Raw genomic sequence first — 22,327 nt, 5'->3', positions numbered from 1 at the left:
GTAGAAATAAAAACACTAATTAAGGAAAATATATGCTCTATGTTTATTGCAGCATTATTTACAATATCCAAGATAGATACAAAGGCAAGCTAAGTGTCCACCAGCAAATGAATGGATAAGGAAGATGTTGTATGTACATATACTATGCACCCATAAAAAAGGATGAAACTGTGCCATTTCTGACAACATGGACAGACCCGAGGTATTATGCTAAGTGAAATAAGTCAGACTGAGAAAAACAATTACCATATGATTTCATTCACATGTGGAATCTAAAAAATAAACGAGCAAACAAACCAACATAAAGTAAAATCAGACTTAGAAATACAGAGAAAAAACTGATGGTTGCCAGAGGCTTGGGGGGAGGTATGAGCAAAACAGATGAAGGGGAGTGGGAGATTCAGGCTTCCAGTTATGGAATGTATAAGTCAGGAAGTATAATGCACAGCATAAAGTCAATGATAATGTAATAGTGTTGCAAGGTGATGGCAGCTATGCTTGTGGTGAGTGTAGCATAATGTACAGATTTGTCAAATCACTATGTTCTACATCTGAAATAATGTAACATGGTGTGTCAATTATATTCAAATAAAAATAAAAGAAAGACAGACCTCAAGATGGAAAAATACAGTAGGCCCCACAGGTCACCTGTTATGTGTTGGGTTGGAGGGGGTGAGGTCAAGGTTATGGCTTGCTTGATGAGCAGGACAATACTCCTTTTATATGCTCAAAATGCTTTCACAGGTTCACATACAGACTTTCTAGAATTTCAATGATATCATCTTAAGCAACCTATGGTTAGGACTAGACACTGTAAACAACCCTTTAAACACATCCTCACCCCTCCACACACAGAGCCACACCCATGACACATCCACACACTAGAAAACATACAAATATGTACAGGGACACACACAGAAACAGCTAAATGGTGTCACAGGAGAGCTAGTTTTACCATACTCTCCTTAATTTCCATCTATTCTATTTCATCTATTCCATCATCTCTTTAATTTTCCAGCTATTCAACAGGTATAGGCACATTCTCAATCATATGCAAATCCAAGCCACCCTCAATCCAACCACATTGACACCCTGAAGACACTCCTTTATGGAACTTCTGGTGTCTCCACTGTGCTTTCACTTTGCTAACAGGAGGGTGTCAAACACTGGGAACTTTTACTTAGTTTTTTCTACCAAGGGGAAGAAAGCATTGTTTCCTGCCTGTTTATTTATGCCAGACTGCACCATTGCCCTGGTAGACAAGAATTATGTTCACTGGGTGGCAGTAATTGCCAGCTGTGAAGTCCCACATGATTGATGTTTTTCACTTTCTCTACCATAGTCCAGCACTTTTCCATAACAAAAAATACACTCCACCAAGCATTTTGCTGTTTACACAATGGAGACTCTACCTTCCATAGTGCATGTGATTTTACTCAGATTATTGACTCCTTAAAATGTCATTTTTACCCAGAACAATTTCCACTTTCAATTTTTTCTTCTCCCAAAATTCTCATAAGCTCCACATGACACTTTGCAAATGGTCTGCTGTTCTCATAGAAGGTTTTCCATAGTGCTAATCAAGTTGGATCCTGTAACTGAGCAACTTTAGGGTAATAATGAAAACTTCTCCTGTTGCTTAGTGGTGCCTAGGAGCTGATTTTGTTTTTTCTCTACCCAGACACAGCCAACTTCAGAGCTAATCCTCCAGCTGTCATTTGAATGAATGGGGTCACATGTTCTCCCAGAGAGCCACTGCGCTAATATGGGCAGTGATGATCTCCACAGCTGTCTCTGAGAAACATGAAGCTCTAGGAAGAATAAAGAGCTTATCAGACAAATGAGTTGTTATAACCCCATAGAGTCATGATGGCAGCACAGATGCCACCACCACAGCACCCATGTGAGACTCAGGTGCCAGGATCTTCCCAGGACTTCACTGAGATTGTGTCTCCAAGAGTTAGGAGTTAGGACCTTCTCTCCTCCCAACCTGATTTTTAAGAAATAACCAGACAAGTCTTTTAACAGAACTCAGGCTGCGGACCTTGACCTGTTCATGGGTCAAGTTCCAAAATGTTTGATTTGAAACTCCCTAAAATAAGAATCTGAACCATTATACAGAGTTGGGGAATAGTGTCCAAGTGTCCTCCACTCCCTATCTGAAGCTCAGCAAAGCAATGCACAGTATGTAACTCTCTCAATGTCTCCAATGTTTAAATGAAATCATTTTTGCCATTGACTCCCTGTGTGATACTGACATGTCATGTAAGCCTTCCTGTGCCTCAACCATGTCATCTTTAAAGAGGCTGAAATCAGGACACCTGGGTGGCTCAGTGGTTGAGCATCTGCCTTTGGCTCAGGGCATGATCCTGGGGTCCCAAGATTGAGCCCCACAGCAGACTCCCCATAGGAAGCTTGCTTCTCCCTCTGCCTATGTCTCTGCCTCTCTCTGTGTGTCTCTCACGAATAAATAAAATCTTTAAAAACATATAAAAAACAAAGAAAAATAAAGAGGCTGAACTCTTTTCACTCTCAGAGTCTCTTACCAAGAAACACAGTCTGTTCACAAAAGTGGAGATATCTTTGTTTAAACCTGTGTTCTCTGCCTCTCTTCTCTTTATATACCAGAGAAATACCAATCGATAAAATAAGTATTTATCCCTATGGATTGTCTAAATCTCATTGCATGATACTCAAAGACAAGACACATGGAGCAGAATCAGACTTTAAAATAGTAACAGAGATATATTGGTATCAAGAACACAGAGCTACGTTCACTATAGGAATCATAACTTTGAATTTCATGGGACCTAAAATGATTTTGTTCTCTTTCTCTAGATTGAGAAGGTCATTCCATCTACTGGACATTTAATAATACTGTCATTTTTACTTCTTTTCCTTTTAAGTTGATTCTATATCCTGGAGATTAATAGGATTTTCCCGAGCTTCGAAACCCACAAGATGTCCCATAAGGGGATTGTCTAATAAAAAAATTTTATTAGACATTTATAGAGCCATTTTGGATTTTTTAAGAGAGTAACTTATCAGTTTGACTTTATAGCTTGTGAAAGAATTTAAGATTCTTCTTTAAAGTAACTGGAAACATTGAGAAGGTGGCTTATGGGTTCTTATCACATATCATGAACATTTTTATTTTTATTGCAATTAATTATAATGTATGAGTCTCTTGTCCACAGCATTCATGTTAAAGTCAGGGCTAGGATTTAGCCATGGAATGTCATTATAGAAAATGGAGCAAAATGGAAGCCTTTATTTGAATGAGGTAAAGGGTCCAGGGGAAAGCTTGTCTAGTTACCTGTTATATCCTGCGGATGACACCTGGAGCCACAGTGGCCTGACTTCCATATTCCCCATGGAATCTTCATTCCCAACTAGATTTCCATCTTTCTAGACAAGACACAGTTACAACTTTTCCTTTCCTTTCTCCATTCAATCTTGGGAGAATTGTGATCTCCAGAAAAGGCAATTTCCACTAAACCAAATATTCCAGGTATATGAGTGGGTAGAGGTCCATGGTAAGCCACCCAAAATGTATCACGTTGCATTTTATTTTGAATTGAAGCTACTTGGGAAGCAGCTAGTGCAAGGACACTCAGACCCTCCTCTGTCCCCCTGTGAGCAGGAAACAAATCTCCCTTATGAAAAACACCCTCCCTATAATGAGAAGTAAAAGATATCCTTATCACCAGAGATGGGGACTTCAAAGCTGAGAAAGCTGTAGGAACAAACCTTGTTGTTTTTCTAATCTTTTTTTAAAGATTTTATTTATTTATTCATGAGAAACACAGAGAAAGAGGCAGAGGCACAAGCAGAAGGAGAAGCAGGCTTTTCATAGTGAGCCTGATGTAGGACTCGATCCCAAAACCCAGGATCACACCCTGAGCCAAAGGCAGATGCTCAACCACGGACACCCAGGCATCCCATTTTTTTTCTAATCTACTAGACCTTAGCCTAAAGTTTGCTTGGAATTCCCTATTAATTAAAGCTCCCAAACACCTGTTTTCTTTACCCTGTCACTTCCTCCTCAATTTATTGTCTCTTTGTCTAAGATGTATACAAACTGCCTGCCTTCATCATTTCTTTAGGTCTCAGTTTTATTGGGGGGCCTCGTGCGCACATAATGAAACTTGAGATATTTTTCTCCAGTTAATTTGTCTTATATAAATTAAATCTTGGTCCAGCTGAACGACATTGAAGGGGAAAACTTTTTCCTTCTCTACAAGAGGAAGCCCAGAAAAATCACTGGGGATCAGAAATGAAAGCTACTTTTATTATACTTGAAAAACATACAAAAACAGAGAGGGTACTAGAAAACGTAGACAAGCAACATGGGCCCAGAAACCCTTGGGCTAAGAAGACTAACTTCAGTATGGAACTTAGAGAGTTTGTTGTTAAGGCCATGATTACACTAAGACCATCCTCATTGTCATCATCTTATAACTCAGCTAGGGATAAAGGCATCTCCTAAGGCCCCACCCTTCCTGTTTTGCATGCTTTCCTTCTACTCATGGAATTTGGGGCATCTACCTGTCCAGTTCTCCTTTAAAAAAAATTAAACTTCCTTTCAGTGCTAATGGCACAAAAACAGACACATAGATCAATGGAAAGAACAGAGAACCCAGAAATGGACCCCCAACTCTATGGTCAACTAATATTCAACAAAGCAGGAAAGACTATCCACTGGAAAAAAGACAGTCTCTTCAATAAATGGTGCTGAGAAAACTGGACAGCCACAAGCAGAAGAATGAAACTAGACCCTTCTATTACACCATACACAAAGATAAACTCAAAATGGATGAAAGATCTAAATGTGAGACAAGAATCCATCCAAATCCTAGAGGAGAACACAGGCAACACCCTTTTTGAACTTGGCCACAGCAACTTCTTGCAAGATACATCTATGAAGGCAAGGGAAATAAAAGCAAAATGAATTATTGGGACTTCATCAAGATAAAAAGCTTCTGCACAGCAAAAGAAACAGTCAACAAAACTAAAAGACAACCTACAGAATGGGAGAAGATATTTGCAAATGACATAGCAGCTAAAGGGCTAGTATCCAAGATCTATAAAGAACTTATTAAACTCAACAGCAAAGAAACAATCCAATCATGAAATGGGCAAAAGACATGAACAGAAATTTCACCAAAGAAGACCTACACATGGCCAACAAGCACATGAGAAAATGCTCCACATCCCTGGCCATCAGGGAAATACAAATCAAAACCACAATGAGATACCACCTCACACCAGTGAGAATGGGGAAAATTAACAAGACAGGAAACAACAAATGTTGGAGAGGATGTGGAGAAAGGGGAACCCTCTTGCACTGTTGGTGGGAATGTGAACTGGTGCAGCCACTCTGGAAAACTGTGTGGAGGTTCCTCAAAGAGTTAAAAATAGACTTGCCCTATGACCCAGCAATTGCACTGCTGGGGATTTACCCCAAAGATACAGATGCAGTGAAAGAACGAGACACCTGCACCCCAATGTTTATAGCAGCAATGTCCACAATAGCCAAACTGTGGAAGGAGCCTCAGTGTCCCTCAAAAGATGAATGGATAAAGAAGATGTGGTCTATGTGTACAATGGAATATTACTCAGCCATTAGAAAAGACAAATACAAAAAAAAAAAAAAGACAAATACCCACCATTTGCTTCAACGTGGATGGAACCAGAGGGTATTATGCTGAGTGAAATAAGTCAATCAGAGAAGGACAAACATTATATGGTCTCATTCATTTGGGGAATATAAAAAATAGTGAAAGGAATCAAAGGGGAAAGGGGAGAAAATGAGTGGAAATATCAGAGAGGGAGACAGAACATGAGAGACTCCTAACTCTGGGAAACAAACTAAGGGTTGTGGAAGGGGATGTGGGCAGGGGGATGGGGTGACTGGGTGACAGGCACTGAGGGGGGTGACATTCACGGACGGGATGAGCACTGGGTGTTATGCTGTATGTTGGCAAATTGAACTCCAATAAAAAAATATACCAAAAATAAATAAATAAAAATAAACTTCCTTTCAGAAAAAGATTTACTAAAATCATTTACACTTCAGTGTGAAGTAGCTGCTGCTTCTCCCAAGGATATCTACATTCTAAGCCATATTTTCATTACAAGCTGAAGGGTTTTCCCCTATAGACAAAATTCTTCAATTGAAGCTGCAGGTGAAAGAGATCTTTTGGAGACAGACAGACCTGCACTCTTGGAACTGCCCAGTACCCAAAGTCTAAAAGATGAAACCAAAGTCATTTAAAGTTAAGGAAAGCATGTTATATTTGTGTTCAGGGTTCCAAGAACTTTGAGTGCATTTTCAAATATACTTTGAAATTCATGTGTGAGATTACTTCCCGAGGTGTCTATAACAAGCAGTGTGGGAAGATTCTTCCCTGAAGTAAGTCCTTAAAAGCAAAAAGCTTTTGCTTTTTGTACAGTTGTACAGTCCTTAAAAATACAACTTTTGGGTTGAAGTGGACTATGTGTATTTTAGCTTGTATTAAAACTATCAGAGAAAGGCCTCTGGAAAAAGGGAATATAAGTAGAAGAAATATTCAGGCAGAGCAGAATGACCAGTATAAAGATACTTAGGAAAAATTCTTTACAATCACTAATTTAATTATAATAAAAACTTACCACTCAGTAGAACTTTCTATAGTGATGAAAAAGTTCTTGGTCTGATCTTTACATAATGGTAGCCATTAGCCACATGTGGCTATTACTCATTGGAAGTGCAGCTAACGTGGCTAGAATTGAATTTTTAATTCTAACGAATTTAAACAGCCACACATTGCTAGTGGCTACCCTGCTGGACAGTGAGGGTCTAACACCATTACTCCTTTAACACATAATTTTTAAGACTACTTTGTATCCATGGCCTTTCTCCAGGGGAAACTGATAGAACTCTCAAAATAATGCAGTCTTCCAGCTGGAAACAGTTTATTTTCTAGGAACAGTTTGTGACCCATTCGATTCCCCACCCCAACCATTACCTAGGTGCCCAACCATTGGTGCCTCACTCGTCCCTTTAGGGTAAGCCTGCAATGCCAGCTTCTGGAAGGAAGGGTACTTACCTTCACCCAATGGAAGTTCTTCTTCTTGCTCACTGGGGGAAGGCAGCAGGGGCTGCAGGGGCTCCATGTTAATGATGAGCTGTTTGTTCAAGGAGTAGGAACTACGGCTCTGAGTAATGTTGGCTCTGAAAACAGACACAAACCGGGGGGAATTGGTCTCCGAGGCAAACACCAGCCGGTCCATCTCAGTCGGCTTCCTGAGTTGGGAACTGTCTCTGCACTCACACACTGGATGAGGCCAGTGGTAAAGGCAACATAACACTGAAGACACACACAGCCCTCTTCATCCTTAAGGTTCTGACAAAATGTTCACATGTTCTAATGCAATGCAGCGAAGGAAACCTATTTCCCCATATGTCACCAGATTCAAGCATACTAGGTGACACCGAAAAACACAAGAGGCAGGTGTCACTGACCTAGATATGCAGACAGGTGAATTAAAGGCATCACTCAAGTAATTTAATAACCACCAAAAAACCAAAAACGAAAACAGAACCCAGTCAGAGAGATGGTACAGGCATTCTATGGCTCCGAGCTACCTTGGTGTTGCTGGATGTCCAACATTTAATATCAGTGTTTAATGCTCACATTCAAATTCACACTCCTCTCACCAGCCAGCCACAGACACCCTACTTCTGAGGCAGCAAACACGTGTCATTGGCTGTGAAGGGCAGCAGATGGCAAGGAAAAATGTACGAGTGTCATGTCAAGACTAGTGGCTGATAGCAGGAAGCCTGTCTACACTGCCTGCTGCAAGGAGACCAGCTGTCTGCCTTGAAAGACAGGGAAGTGGGGCTCCTCTAGTGGTGTTTCAGCACTTTTCCCCTCCCTAGGTTTCCTGTCAAAACCCCAACCAACCCACCCTTTAAAGATGCTGTGAAATGTCTCCTACCCTTTGGTGCCCCCTTGGATGGGCACCTGACAACACATTTTCACAACACATTTGCACATTCTCTCTTTCTCCCCTCATACTACTCTCCCTTCTTTCACAACCCATGGCATTCAGCACCTCTCTCTGTATTTATTGGTGTACTAATCAGTCCCACCTTGAGAAGCACCTTAAGGGCAGAAACTGATCTATCCATTCTGATGCACTTTACAGTGCCTCCCTAGCTGTCTTATTAAGGGCCATTCACATTTGAAATCGAAGTAAACTAGGACACCTGGGTGGCTCAGCAGTTGAGCATCTGCCTTCAGCTCAGGGCATGATCCTGGGGTCCTAGGATCAAGTCCCACATCAGGCTTTCCTTGGGGAGCGTGCTTCTCCCTATGCCTGTGTCTTTGCCTCTCTCTCTGTGCTCTCATGTATAAATAAATAAATAAATCTTTAAAAGAAAGAAATCTAAGTAAACTAAATGCAATCCTGGCTTGACAGAAGCTGCCATTTCAGATTGGCATGAGTGTTGCCCCTGCCTTATAGCCGGGGCATTCCTATTTGGCACGGGACAGGGATGGAGAAGAACATGGTACCCTCCACAGCTGGCACTGGCTGGAGAAAAAATTACGAGGACTAGCTTTGCCATGGACTCCTGTCCTTCATTATTTCACTTGCCAACCACTTACTTGCAGCTAATACGTATGCAGCATTGGATGGCCTGCCTCGTTCTGGTGAGCCATGGTCCTTGCATTAAGGAACTCACTCTCTAGCACTATGATTTTCATACTTTTTGATGGAGACCCACATTAAGAAATGCATCTTATATCATTTCTCTGTACACACGTGGGGAGACATACAAGTAAAGCAAATGTTTCATGCAACGACAGTAACTCTTGTTATGTGTGATTCGCTTTTTCCCCCCATTCTAGTTTATTTTGCTTGAAGTGCTGGTCTTTTTTCATTTCGTGACTCATTAATGTGCTATAGCCACAGCTGGAAAAGCACACATCTCATGGAGGAGACTGATGGCCAAGGGTCTTCTGTAAACTCTAAGGAGGGGCACCTGAGGACCGTGGAGCTTTCCGACCGCAGAAAAGCCCATTTTCCATTGCTACTCAAACTAGATCGCTCTGACCCACCTCTGACACCCATGCCAGTTGACTGGCAGCAGTTCCATCCTCCAGAAATTACTGCATATCATCAAGGAGGGCCTGTAATGAGCCTTTATGGAGGATCTTTTGCTCCACAGCAGTGCCCCCCCAACACTCTTCAATTGGAGATGTAAAGCATCATGCCCCTTGCCCCATGCCACCCCCTCAACACTGCAATATCTGGGGATCCCTGCATGGCGCAGCGGTTTGGCGCCTGCCTTTGGCCCAGGGCGCGATCCTGGAGACCCGGGATCGAGTCCCACGTCGGGCTCCCGGTGCATGGAGCCTGCTTCTCCCTCTGCCTGTGTCTCTGCCTCTCTCTCTCTCTCTCTCTCTGTGTGTGTGTGTGTGTGTGACTATCATAAATAAATAAAAATTTTAAAAAATTTTAAAAAAACACTGCAATATCTGGGCAACTGCTGTGTTTAGACAGCCTGAGTTCACTAAGAGTGATCTCACAGGTGTGAGCCTACCAGGCACTGGCTGGTCAGGAGGATGCTGACTCAGCATATATGCCCACAGGCTCCTGCTGTCACACTGTAGCAGAGGCCTATGGCCAAGGTCAGAGAGGTTAGGGTCTGCTTAGGGTTAGGCTAGATGAACCCTACAGAGAATTACAATCCTGAGACCCTGAGTTCTACGATTCAGAGATGAACACTGCCTCCTAATAAGTCCAAGACTCAGATAAACCCAAAAGTGGGCACAGCTAGAGTTTCCCTAGAGCACAAAGAATCTAGGGCTCCAGGCCTGGGTGTTGGGCCCTGGGACAACTAGAGAGTAAGATTGAGCAAAATTAGAATCAAGAGGCATGTCTCCTATCCTTTCTCTACTAACTCCTGCAGACTATAGGTTACCTTTTTATATTTCTCTCCTTGTGACCTTTTTAAAGGTGCAACTGATCCTGGCTTCATTTAAATCAAGAGCCCACCAGCACAGTTATGCTAATAATAAATATAATGCCAGAATTTGATGGTTTATATATATGACCATATTTGTCTTTCTCAGTGTACCTGTAAGACAGGCAAGAAAATACCATATTCACAGATCAGGACATCGAGACTCAATGAAGTTATAGAACTTGACTAAAGAAAGACACTTAGAGTTGACTAACTCAGATCATCTGATTCTCAACAGTGCCTCCCTGAACTTTCTGCATGATTTATCCTATAGTGCCTGAGAGAGGACTCTGTTCACTACAGCTAATGTCCACTGTGTCAGGTGATCTTCTAGAAGATATGCCAACATCCTACTCAGCTCCCACCCTGCCCTTATGCCTGGGCTCCTGATGTAACAGCTTCTCTGGCTGGAGTCCCCTCAAGCCAGGCAAGGGTCAGTGTTGTGTTTCCCATTCTCAGAATCTATCCGTCAACTGATTCTGCAAAATGCCTGACCCACTTTGTACTCAGCACAGAACAGTTTTCTAATGAAACCATCACTAGGAATTCTACTGAGGTAAAAAGGTTTTCTTTTGAAAGTGCAAGTACATTCTAAGATTGGCTTCAAAAACTGAAAGCATAATATAGAGCAACTGAAGGCTTATGGAATTCCTGCACTAGTCCTTGCAGTGAAGCAAGTGTTGTTGGCCCATCATCAAAACTCCATCTGAAGAAGCTTTAATGAGGACACGTCTGTTAAATTCTAGCTTCGTTTTTGGATGAGAGTTATAACACCATCATCTCGCATTCGTATGGCACTTTCTAATTTTTTAAAGCACTTTATTTTAATGCCCATAACACAATCTAGAAGTTGGGCAAAGTAATATTCTGAATCTCATTTTACAGATGAGTAAATTGATGATCAGAGAAGTTCAGAGACTTACCCAAGACCACCCAGCTTGTAAGCAACACAAACTAGATTAGACTACACAGTTTATAAGCAACACAACCAAGTTCATGACTGGTGGGCAGCCCGGGTGGCTCAGCGGTTTAGCACTGCCTTCAGCCCAGGGCATGATCCTGGAGACTCGGGATTGAGTCCCATGTCAGGCTCCCTGCATGGCCTGCTTCTCCCTCTGCCTGTGTCTCTGCCTCTGTGTGTGTGTGTGTCTCTCATGAATAAGTAAATAAAATCTTTAAAAAAAATTCATGACTGGTGCTTGTTTCAGGTCCAAATGCTGCCTCTGGGTGTGTCCCAGTAGTGGCTGCTATGCCCAGGTGGCTCACACGGTCAGCCCTGGGCTCAGTGAGCTGCAGCCTTCTGCCTCACGGCCCCTGGCATAAGTGGTTGATTCTCACCAGGTAGCCAGCCCAGGAGGACTTTGCTTAGAGACCTTGTCATCAGTAAAGATCAGTGAACTATCATGAGAATTAGCTTTTTCTCTTTTTGAAAAAAAAAAAATTCCTAAGACAGTGTTCTCAATCTGTGTTGTGTCTCTCTAAATACACACATCTCAGCAAAAGTTGTATTCCATGAACTCGCTGTTCTTTGAAGAGTACACTCTCAAGTGGGAAGAAAGACAACTAACTAAAGCCTTACTATCACCATTCTAAAGGAGTGGTCATCTCTGAACACAGCAGAGAAAGGATTCATTACTATATTCTCACTTTTGACAGCCACATCAAAGAAGCCAAAATAATTCAAAAATAATTGTTTGGGATCCCTGGGTGGCGCAGCAGTTTGGCGCCTCCCACGTTGGGCTCCTGGTGCATGGAGCCTGCTTCTCCCTCTGCCTGTGTCTCTGCCTCTCTCTCTTTCTCACTGTGTGCCTATCATAAATAAAAATTAAAAAAAATAAAAAAATAAACTCTCAAAAACTTTAAAAAAAAATAATTGTTTAAGGGAAAAAGTGTCCTTCCACACAACTGGCCACTGGAAAGAAATGAGAAATTGCTACTGGAAGGATCTATCTCCATGGCTCTGATAGCACTACTGCCTCCTAGCAGGTCAAGGTCCCCAGGGCAGCACGTTGGACAGATCTCAGGTCTTCTCAGAAAATCGCAGGCACATTGCTGTCACCTCACACCCCTGATTCATATACGCATTCAACAAATATGTACTGACCTCTACTATGTGCCCAGTGCTGTGTTAGGTGTTGGGTGATACACAGATGACCAAATAGGCACAGCTTTTCCCTCCCACAGCTTGCTTTGTATTATTACTTTAAACAAATCTTCCTTGTATTGTCAGATTTGAGACATACTACCACAAAGCTGAGGACCAGAGAGGTGTCCTGAGCATGTGGACTCAATAGGCTTTCATATACACATAAAAGGGTTCAGTGGAAAGGCAAGAAATACCATATGAACCAGAGTCTCAAGGGCCCATAGGTCCTTGTTTGCAGTAACATCCCTGGGGGGCTTTAGAAGATTCCAGAAAAGGGAAACTATAAATTGATGCCTCATTTCCCAGCCCTTCTGGCGGTTTGGTTCTGTCCATTCTGGAAAAAGATTCTCACTATGGCCACTCTGCTCCTTTTACACAGCCTGGCTCCTCAAAATGTGGTCCCTGAATCAGCATGGCCACCATCTTGGAGCTCATTAGAAATGCCAGATTCATGAATCGGGAATCTGATTTTAAAAGACCTGTAGGTGATCCCTGTCCAAGTTAAAGTTTGAGAAGCCCTTATCTAGGGATCCTTGAGTCCCATAAACTATGCAAATCTCAGTCAAAAAGAGAATTTTTTCAAATTATTTCTGATTTCATTATCTATCTATATATGATAACTATGGGATTCATGGAAAATCTTACATATTGAGAATATGAGCCTCTGAAAGCATATTGTTAAAAACAGTTTCCTTCTTTGTATTTGTGCTGTCAAAAGAACTCCCCAGCGTCAAGTATTTCTTTTTTCTTTTTTTAAAGATCAAATACTCGCACTTCAATTTAGAAAAATAAAACCCAAGCGGAGCCCCTGAGGTGGTTCTGCCTCCCAGCTTCTAAGAGAATGCCAGAAGCTTTCTGGGTAGCAAATGCTACAAAGAGAAGAATACAGGCTTAGGTCTGCCACACACATAAAAAAATTTACAACTTGAGATAAATCATTTAACTTCTCTGAGACTCAAGTTCCCTTGTCTATAAAATAGAAGCATCAAATTAGATGATACTTAAGGTCATTTCTGGCCCAGAGTCTAGAAAAGTTCAAATGATACATTTTATCATTTCATCTTTTTCATTTCTGCCAGAGTGACTACGATTTGTGGTAGAAGAGGGACTCTAAAGACTATATTAAAAAGAAGTAAATAACAAATAAAAGACCAGTGTCATCAGTGGGTAGGCTCTAAGACTTTCACAGTTTTGCACTAAGGTACCTCCAGACAATGTGCTCCAGCTTCCCTAGCCCTACATCTTTCTCCTGCTTCTTAATGCAGGAAAGACCACTTCTACAGACGTGCACATGACAGCTTCCACTGGGTCACCCAAACCAGGAAGGAATTATTCTCTGTAGACATCTGCATGGGATCTCGTGCCAACTGTAGTTCTGCTCCCTCGTGTGGGAGAGAAGTGTTGTCTGGACCCCCATGCCAGGCTGGTTGGGCAACATTTCCAAGACCCAACAACCCGGGAAATAAGGAAAGAAGCCCCCAGTTCACTGGGTCATGCTGGAAACAGAGGAGACTGGGCAAATATGAGCAAATATGAGCCTAAGGGAGACTCTGCCAAGTCCAAAGGCGGGGAAGGAAGGAAAAGGTGCCAACCAGTGTGTGGCAGCCTCCTAAAAAGCATAACTTAGGATGATCTTGCCTTCAAAAAGGAAAATGTCATGATGAGAATATTCAGCTTTAGATATCTAGCATGTTTAAGGTTGAGAATACGCAATGATCTGTGCATATTGTGGTGATATAAAGTCCAACATGACAAAGGGAATATTTAATTCCTATGAACTGCATAGACTGCCACATTATGAAGATGCATACCCTTGAACTGCTAATGACTACATTCCTCATTCCCCTGAGTGAGCTTTGGGAGTAAGAAGCTCCAGGAGTGATGAGCACCCCCAGCCTTCCTCCTGTGAAACAGTCAAAGAGAAGTTGGGCCAATGGGAATTGGCCACATCTGACGAGGCAGGAACAGAAGAGTGTTCTTAGACAGCAGGATGATAGCTTCAGCCAGGAGACGACACCCCTGTGCCTCACACACTGTTCATGTGGCAATCCAGGCCCAAGCAAGCCAATGATTCCTCCCCACAGAGCAAGCAACTCAAAATGGAGTCAGGCTGCACTCACACCGTGGCCCTGTCAAGTCTGTCCCACAAAGATTTCCAGGACAGCAAGAGTGCCGTGCCTGGAAACAGATGTGCCCAAAATGACACAGGCAGAGGCAGCTGGTGCCCTTATGCCCTTTCCCATTATAGAGGATTTGGCAAAGCAGGCTTCTAAACCCTTCCATCCATCCCAGAAGCCTCCCGGAGCCCTGGGGATGACCCCACATACCTGTGCACCTCTGGAGGCTCCCTCTGGATTTTGGAGCTGGCCTCTACCACCTCTTTGGCAACTTTACCACTGCAAAAGAAAAACACAATGTCTGTGCACAGATACTCAGAGCAGAAGGGGAGTAGTGTGTGTGTGTATTTTTTTTTTTAATTTCACAGTAGCCTGATCCACTCTAGAAATCTATGCCTTCTCTTCCTCCATGAGAGAAGTTACTATGGAATTTGAGGGGAGTTCATGAGTGTAAGACATGAGTGGAGTAGAAATGGAGGATCAAAGCAGGTGTACAAGCCAAAATACACTGATTTATAAGCAAAGTATTCAAAAAATCAATGGCTGGGATGACTGGGTGGCTCAGTGGTTGAGTATCTCCTGTTGGCTCAGGTCGTGATCCTAGGGTCCTGGGATAGAGTCCTGCATCAAGCTCCTCATGGGGAGCCTGCTTCTCCCTCTGCCTATGTCTCTGCCTCTCTCTGTGTGTCTCATGAATAAATAAATAAAATCTTAAAAGTAGAAGTCAGTAACTGCCCCCACCCCAACTCATCATCAAAATGGAACCACAGGTACCCACCTATATCGAAATCTACTTCCTTTAAAAAATATCTTGCTGCTTGACACAGTCTTGATCTGACTGGATTTCGCGTACCTATAAGAAGCAAAACAGAGTTGGTAGTGATATTGTAAAGTCCAAATGAGACATGCTATATAAAGTGTGATAACTGTCAAATATTAGAGTCAAATTAGTCAAATATTTTTGACTCTAAGGAATATATGCTATTGGAGGATTGCACATGTGCACACACACCTGAAAGAGAAGTTTCACCAAAAAAACAAAACAAAACAGTGTATTTCACTATATGTATACTCTGCTATCTCTTCATTTTTTTTAAAAAGTAGGCTCCATGTCCAACATGGGACTTGAACTCGACCTGGAGATGGAGAGTGACATGCTCTACCTACTGAGCCAGTTAGGTACTCCTCTTTTCTTTCTAAATGCTGGTGGTAGCCCACACAGTTTGGTTTCATAATCCGTTAAAGGGGTCAAGACCTGCAGAAAGGACCAGGCAATACTGATGATCAAAAGGGATTCTTTCCCAATTTCCATTTGGAAGATACAGAGAAGAGTGGGGGTGACTGGGTGATGGGCACTGAGGTGGACACTTGACGGGATAAGCACCGGGTGTTATTCTATATGTTGGCAAATTGAACAACAATAAAAAATAAATTTATATTAAAAAAAAGATACAAAGAAGATGGATTGTGTCACAAGGTGTCAAGTTTCCAGTTGTGGGGGTGGGGGTGGTGAGGGGAATTTTCCTGCCTGAGCTGAACCAACACTGCAGTAGAAGACAGCTTCCTGGTGACACAGGTCACTCACCATGTCTCAAAGAACCCACCTACTGTGTACTGCCCAAAAGAGAGCACAAGGGCTTTTGTGGACACAGTCACTGGCTTGGATATGTTCCGGTTAGGTCGCCATGACCCAGTGCCCTTTAAAAGAACCCAGGCTGGTAAATGACTAAGACACACGTGGAATAGGAAGCCCAGCCAAGCACTGATTCAGCAGCTCTGAGTGTGCCCTTAGCCATGAACAAAACCACAGCACTCTGAAAACAATGAGACCGTGGGCTGCATACAGGCCACACCCAGGGTGCCAAATTGCTGTGAGGCTGACGATGCCTCTTGGTCAATAACTTTAAGCCTTGTGCAACTGAACCCAACCTAGAAAGAATGGTCTCCAAGATTTCAGGACCATTTAAAATACTGGGAGTCACAAAATCTTAACAGAAAAACCACCCAGAGCAATATGCTGTATAGAATTCTGAGCAAAGATGTGCACACAGCCAGAGCTCTGGTTAGAAGTTTCCATGCGGGCAGCAATCCCCACCACTGGGCCTGGTTGAAGCCCTGGTTCATCTGTTCAGCAATTGTTTTTTGTTGTTGTTGTTGTTGTTTTATGATAGTCACAGAGAGAGAGAGAGAGGCAGAGACACAGGCAGAAGGAGAAGCAGGCTCCATGCACCGGGAGCCCGACGTGGGATTCGATCCTGGGTCTCCAGGATCGCGCCCTGGGCCAAACGCAGGCGCCAAACCACTGCGCCACCCAGGGATCCCCTGTTCAGCAATTGTTAACCGAATGCCAAGCCAGCTCCGCACACTGCCGCTAGGTTTAGGGAAGACACACGGCCTCTGCATTCATGGAGTGTAAGGTCTAGAAGGGAAATGGATATTAATCTAAAAACCAGACACATAAGTGAATAACTCTATATTGTGGTGGGGGGCATGAAGGAAAAGATGCAATGATTGCATGGGAGGGGGAGACTAAGCCAGCGTAGGAGCCAGGGGTCTGAGCTGAGATCCGGGGAGGGGAAGGTGTTAGCCTGGCAGGTTGTGGGCAGTGTTCTGGGCAGAAGGCTCAGCAGGCATAAAGCCCAGAGAGCTTAAGCACTGGAGGAACTAAAAAGATCGGATGTGCATCTCCCCACGTTATTATTATTATTGTCATTACAAGCCCCAACACATACATTTTCCCCCTCATTTAGCAGGACCTGACCTTGAGCTATGCTAGTTAAGGATTTTGGCCTTTTCCTCAGAACAATGGAAAGCCAGAGGAACACTCTTTTGCAAAGAAGCCCCTTCTCCCCTTCCACCTCTGCAAAGGGACTGAGACAACAGAGAAGGGCACTGGGGACAGAAAAAGCACAGGGAGAATGAGACAGGAGGGGAGGGGGTAACCTGGGGAGGGAGGTACAGCCTATGAGATCCCACCCAGGAGGCTCCTGACACCTGGTACACGCAGTGCGGGCTGCTGGCCAGAGCTGGGCTGTGGATCCACACGCAGTCAAGAGGATAAAAATCCCCAGCAAGCTGTGCTAACATGGGACAGAGTCCCAGGGGGCCCTCCTCCTCCAGCGAGGACACACATGCCCGGGGTGCACCTGCCCCCGCCACCACCACCCCAGCCCCAGGGAGCCGTGAACCCAACACGTTGTTATCTACGTTTCTCAGGGAGCCTGAGAAAAGGGCCGTCTTCATCTCCTGCCCATCTTCTTGGCAGGGTGGTTGCTCCCAAGCCTCAGAGGTAGGCGACAGGGACCTTTAAAGAGCTTCTGCTTTTTTCAGTGTTTGTTATTACTGTTCTGGGGCAAGGTAGTCTGCTAAAAAGACAAAGAGACTTAATTGGAGTTTTTAACCCATGAAAGTAATGTTACATTGTACCGACTATACTTCAATAAAAACATTAATTAAAAAAGAAAAAGAGCCTTAATTGGAGTTTTCAAAGGCAGCTCTGTGCCCAGCTTATAGAAGATACCAAAAGCATAAAATGGTGAGGTAAGCCCAGCTGCTGGAGGGAGCCCCTTGTGGGGAGAGGGAGCGGCTCTGCTTTTCAAGGGTTCAGCCCCAGCTCTGCTCCTCCAGGGCCTCAGAGGAGGCCGCTGCCTGTCCCACCAGAGCAGCCTCTTGGTGGGAGGCTCTCAACTGCGCTGCATCTACACAAAACCTCAGAGGACACGTTTTGCAGAAAAAGTGAACAGCCTGCCTGCTCAGGACGTGAGGAGTAGAAACGTCATTAGCTTCTTTCAGGCAGCTGATGAGTGCTTGTGTCATGTCGTTCGCTCAGAGACACTCTCCCCAGAGCCTTACCAACTCCCCACCCTTCCAAGCGTGCAGGTAGATGCCCAATCGCGTTGGGGTTGGGAGCTTCAAATAAATTTGAACAGGGAGGGGGTGTATACCAGGAGGGTTATTCCGAGAGAGCCTGAACAACAGAAACCCCCAAGAAATGGGAAGCACGGGAGGATGGAGGGAGATGGTCAGGGGAACAGAAAGGTGGCCACGTGATAGGACACGCCTCCAGCTGTTCCCAAACCTGGCTGTATGCCAGCAGCACCTGGAATAAGGGTTAGAATGCCAGTGCTTAGGCTTGGTCACTAGAGATTCTCATTCAGCAGGTCTATAGTGAGTCCAGGAGTTTGTTTTTTCATCAAACACCCTGATGTCATTCCAACCTCTGAGTCCCCAGATTCTCCTTGAATGACCCAAGAGGGGGTGTTTTACCTGGAAGAGCAGAGGCCCAAGGATCCTACCCGCTTTTGGTCCTGCGACCTTGGGCAAGTCATATAGCTTTTCTAAGCCTTAATTTCTCCATGACTTTTTTAAGGGGGGGAAGGTATGACAATACTTAATTACAATAGTATTCTGAGGAGAGTTAAATGAGATCCAATCATTTGATAGCACCTATTCATTGTTTAAGTTTCCCTCCCTTCCTAATATCACTCTCAAAACCTCTCCATTGACTTCTCACTATTCAGCCACCTAAGCCAGTCCTCTGGGCCATGAAGATTCTGGGGGAACTGTTCCAAACCCTCTGCAGCCAGTAAGAGACGACCCTTTATGCTCTAAGGGTACCTGAGTGGCTCAGCGGTTGAACATCTGCCTTTGGCTCAGGGCTTGATCCCAGGGTCCTGAGATCGAGTCTTGCATCAGGCTCCTTACAGGGAGCCTGCTTCTCCCTCTGCCTCTCTCTCTCTCTCATAAATAAATAAAATCTTAAAAAAAAAATCCCAACTAGCTGATAAGCACTGATGCTCAGTTCACCAGGCTCTCACATCAACAATGAGCCCAGAGCAAAAGTCTGCCCACTGCAGGCAAGAATGCACAACCTAGCTAAAAAGCAATTCTCTCTCCTCCAGCCTTCTTCCTCACCCACCCTCTCCCCACTGCCATCTCCAACTCCCCATCACAATCCCAGCACAGAAGCTACAGAAGACTGTTCTCAAACATCTGACCTCACAGAGAAATCCACAAGCTCCCCCATTTACCAACACCTGGCTTGACAGCAACTGTGTATCCACATGGTGGCCTTGCCACAGCTCCCCACCACCCCTACCCCAGAACTGCTAGGGCAGCCACTGGACCCAGAGACCTCCTCCCCCCGCATCAGGGAGCTCTGCCCAGTCCTGAGGCTGAAGCTGTGTTTTGAATGTGGTAACATGTGTACAATGTGCCGTGCATGCAGATGGTGCCTGGGATGTGCAAAGTGCTCAGTCAGGAACAGCATCCTGAGATACACACACAGCCCAGCCCTGCACCAGCACACCGCCCCTCGCCCCTGCCTCTGACCTCTCCCCTGGCACCTGCTACTATACATGCTGGGGATGGAGGTCAGGCTAGGTGCTGTGGAGATCCTGGATGGTGCTCTAAGAATTCACTTCTAGAATTAACAATATAATTTCCCATTTTATCACGGGTACAGCTTCTGGAGTAACCACCGCAGTAAAAACAGGTTATTACTGAGCACCTACTATGGGCCATATGCCATCCGAAGCATCTCAAACATATTAGTTTATCCTCACAGCGCCCTCCTAGGAGGAAGCAATCCACCTTTTTATGAGAGGAAACTGAGGCATAGAGGGGTTAAGTCACTTAATGGTAATACAATAGAAGCTGGAGGAACTTGATTACAAATCCAGGTCTGTCTGTATTTTTATTTTTTTATTTATTTTATTTTTTTTTTCTGTCTGTATTTTTAAAATAACGTGTTAGCCATGCAGATTCTCAGACTTCAAAGAGCATCAGATTCACATGGCACGATTCTCAAAACACAAGTTTCTGGTTCAGTGAGGCTGGGGTGATGCCCAGGAATCTGCATCTCCAGCAAGTTCCCAGGAGATGCTGATGCGGATTTACAGCTCCCTACTTTGAGAATCACTGGATTAGAGCATTTAGCCCTAGCCTGCACATTAGCACCACATGGAAAAGATTTATTTCTACCAATATCTAGATCCCTCATCCCAGATTCTGATTTTTTTAAATAACAAATTGATTGAGATATAACCCACATAGCATGGGGTTCACCCTTTTAGACTGCACACTTCAGTGGTCTTTAATATAATTCACAAATTTTTTTAAATGAGAAATCATTTTCATTGCTCCAGGAAAAACCAACCTCCCATTACCCTCCTCATCTCGTCCACTCCCAGGGCTAGACAAGTGCCAATCTACTGTCTGTCTCTTACATTTCTCTATTCTGGACATTTCAAACAAATAGAATCGTACAATATGTGGCCTTTTATGTCTGGCTTCTTTCCACTTAGCGTAATGTTCACAACTTGGTGTTTTTTTTTAAAGCTCCCCCAGGTGGTCCTAATGTGCAGTCAGTGCTGAGAAGCACTGCTTTAGAACATTAGTACTCAAAGTGTGGTCCATGGGCCTGCAGCGCAGCTTCACCAGGGACCTTATTAGAAATATGGACCTCAGGGGTGCTGGGGGAGCTCGGTCAGTTAAGCATTAGGCTCTTGATTTCGGCTCAAATCATGATCTCATGGGTTGTGGGACTGACCCCAAATCGCCCTCCACACTCAGCAAGGAGTCTGCTTGAGATTCTCTCCTTCTCCCTCTGCTCATCCCCCTCCTGTCTCTCTCTTTCTCTCAAATAAATAAATCTTTAAAAGAAGAAGAAGAAAAAGAAGGAAGAGGAGGAGGACAAGGAGGAAGGAGGGAGGAGGAGGAGGAGAAGAAGAAATATGATGCCCCACTTGGATCTACTGAATCAGAATCCACATTCTTACAGGATTTCCACATAAGTCATGTGCTCAATAAAGTGTGAGAGGCTCTGATATAGGGAGTTCTCAGGATCCTTACCTACCAAGTGTTCTGTTTCTCTGACAAAACGCATACCAAACTCTGGGTAAGAAATTTCTTAGGGACTGCCTTTATGCCCTACACAATCGTGGACAAAGTTGGAGACTAAGAGCATAATTTGAGCCTGTACAGTGTCCCCAGTGCCTAGCACAGTGCATGGCATAAAGCAGGTGTATGTGACAGACTCACTGAATGGAAACTCCCTGAGCCACTGAAATCTTCAGTGAATCTGTGTGCTTTCAGGGAACCAGCACCCTGGGGGTGGCAGCACCTAGAAAACACATGGCATAAAGGCATCTCTGAAATGGTGACTGTCTACCAGAGTTTTGGACTCCATTCCCAGGCAGCAGATCTCAGAGCCAGGGTTTTCAAATCAGATCGGTGGCCCCAGGCCAGCCAACAACTAGCAGCACATTCATATCTTAAAAGCACACAAGGGAATTCTTAGACTTGGGCTACCGGGCCTGCCTGTTCCTATGACAGGTGAAGTAGAAAAAGAGGGAGCAAATCACACCCAACCCAAGAAACAAAATCCGGACCTTGCTCTGCCAGCTGAAACCATTACAATGCAGTACCAGTTCAACAGAGCTAGAAACAGGCACTTACCCTTGAACTTAACAGAATCAGAACCCATCAGAGTCAAAGGACAGGGCTCTGGGACCAACTGGCACTCAAAACCCTTTTGTCATTACTGGAGGGGGTAGTGGTCATGGTCACTGCTGCAGCCACCGTTCATCGACGGTCACTGTGCCTGGGACAACTAATCACTGCCCTGCAGGTACTACCGATCACCTTTTACAGATGAAAAACAAAATTGGGGCTCAGAGTGTAAGGGCTTTGTTCCAGACCACAGTACTAGTGACAGTCAAGACTCTAAGCCAAGTCTTTCACTTCCAAGGCCCATGCTCATTAACACTAGGAGAAGGCTGAAGCCAGGTTTGTCCAAGGTCATATAGTCTGGTCAGTAGTAAATTGAACACCAATAAAAAATAAATTAAAAAAAAAAAGAACAGGTGACATCTTTCCTTCTCCATAAGGAACAGAGATGATTATGGAACAATAAAGAAACAAAAGTTTCCAAGAAAACTCAGAGCAGTACAAATATTAGGGATTAGATGTCTTCATGAGAAAATGGGGTAGCCTGACCTAAGCAAAGCAGAACCACAAGGACTTGGTCACCTCTGTACAAGAACCTCA

At 44.0% G+C, this 22,327-nt stretch overlaps 1 protein-coding gene across 2 annotated transcripts in view; it reads right to left on the bottom strand.

The window, feature by feature from the left end:
- The window catches only part of FRMD3 (FERM domain containing 3), a 293,422-nt gene that overhangs the window by 48,589 nt on the left and 222,506 nt on the right, over positions 1–22,327 (bottom strand). For both annotated transcript variants that reach the window (XM_038526989.1, XM_038526988.1), the window contains exons 11-13: positions 15,057–15,131; positions 14,489–14,557; positions 7,092–7,216 (exon numbers count right to left, since the gene is read on the bottom strand). In XM_038526989.1, coding sequence (XP_038382917.1) covers positions 7,092–7,216; positions 14,489–14,557; positions 15,057–15,131 — 269 coding nt within the window. The remainder of the gene's footprint in view (positions 1–7,091; positions 7,217–14,488; positions 14,558–15,056; positions 15,132–22,327) is intronic.

This window comes from Canis lupus, chromosome 1, assembly GCF_011100685.1.
Source record: "Canis lupus familiaris isolate Mischka breed German Shepherd chromosome 1, alternate assembly UU_Cfam_GSD_1.0, whole genome shotgun sequence".
In the NCBI taxonomy this organism is placed as follows: Eukaryota; Metazoa; Chordata; class Mammalia; order Carnivora; family Canidae; genus Canis; species Canis lupus.
Note: the sequence above shows the minus strand (reverse complement) of the source record. Positions and strands in the feature narration are given on the sequence as shown.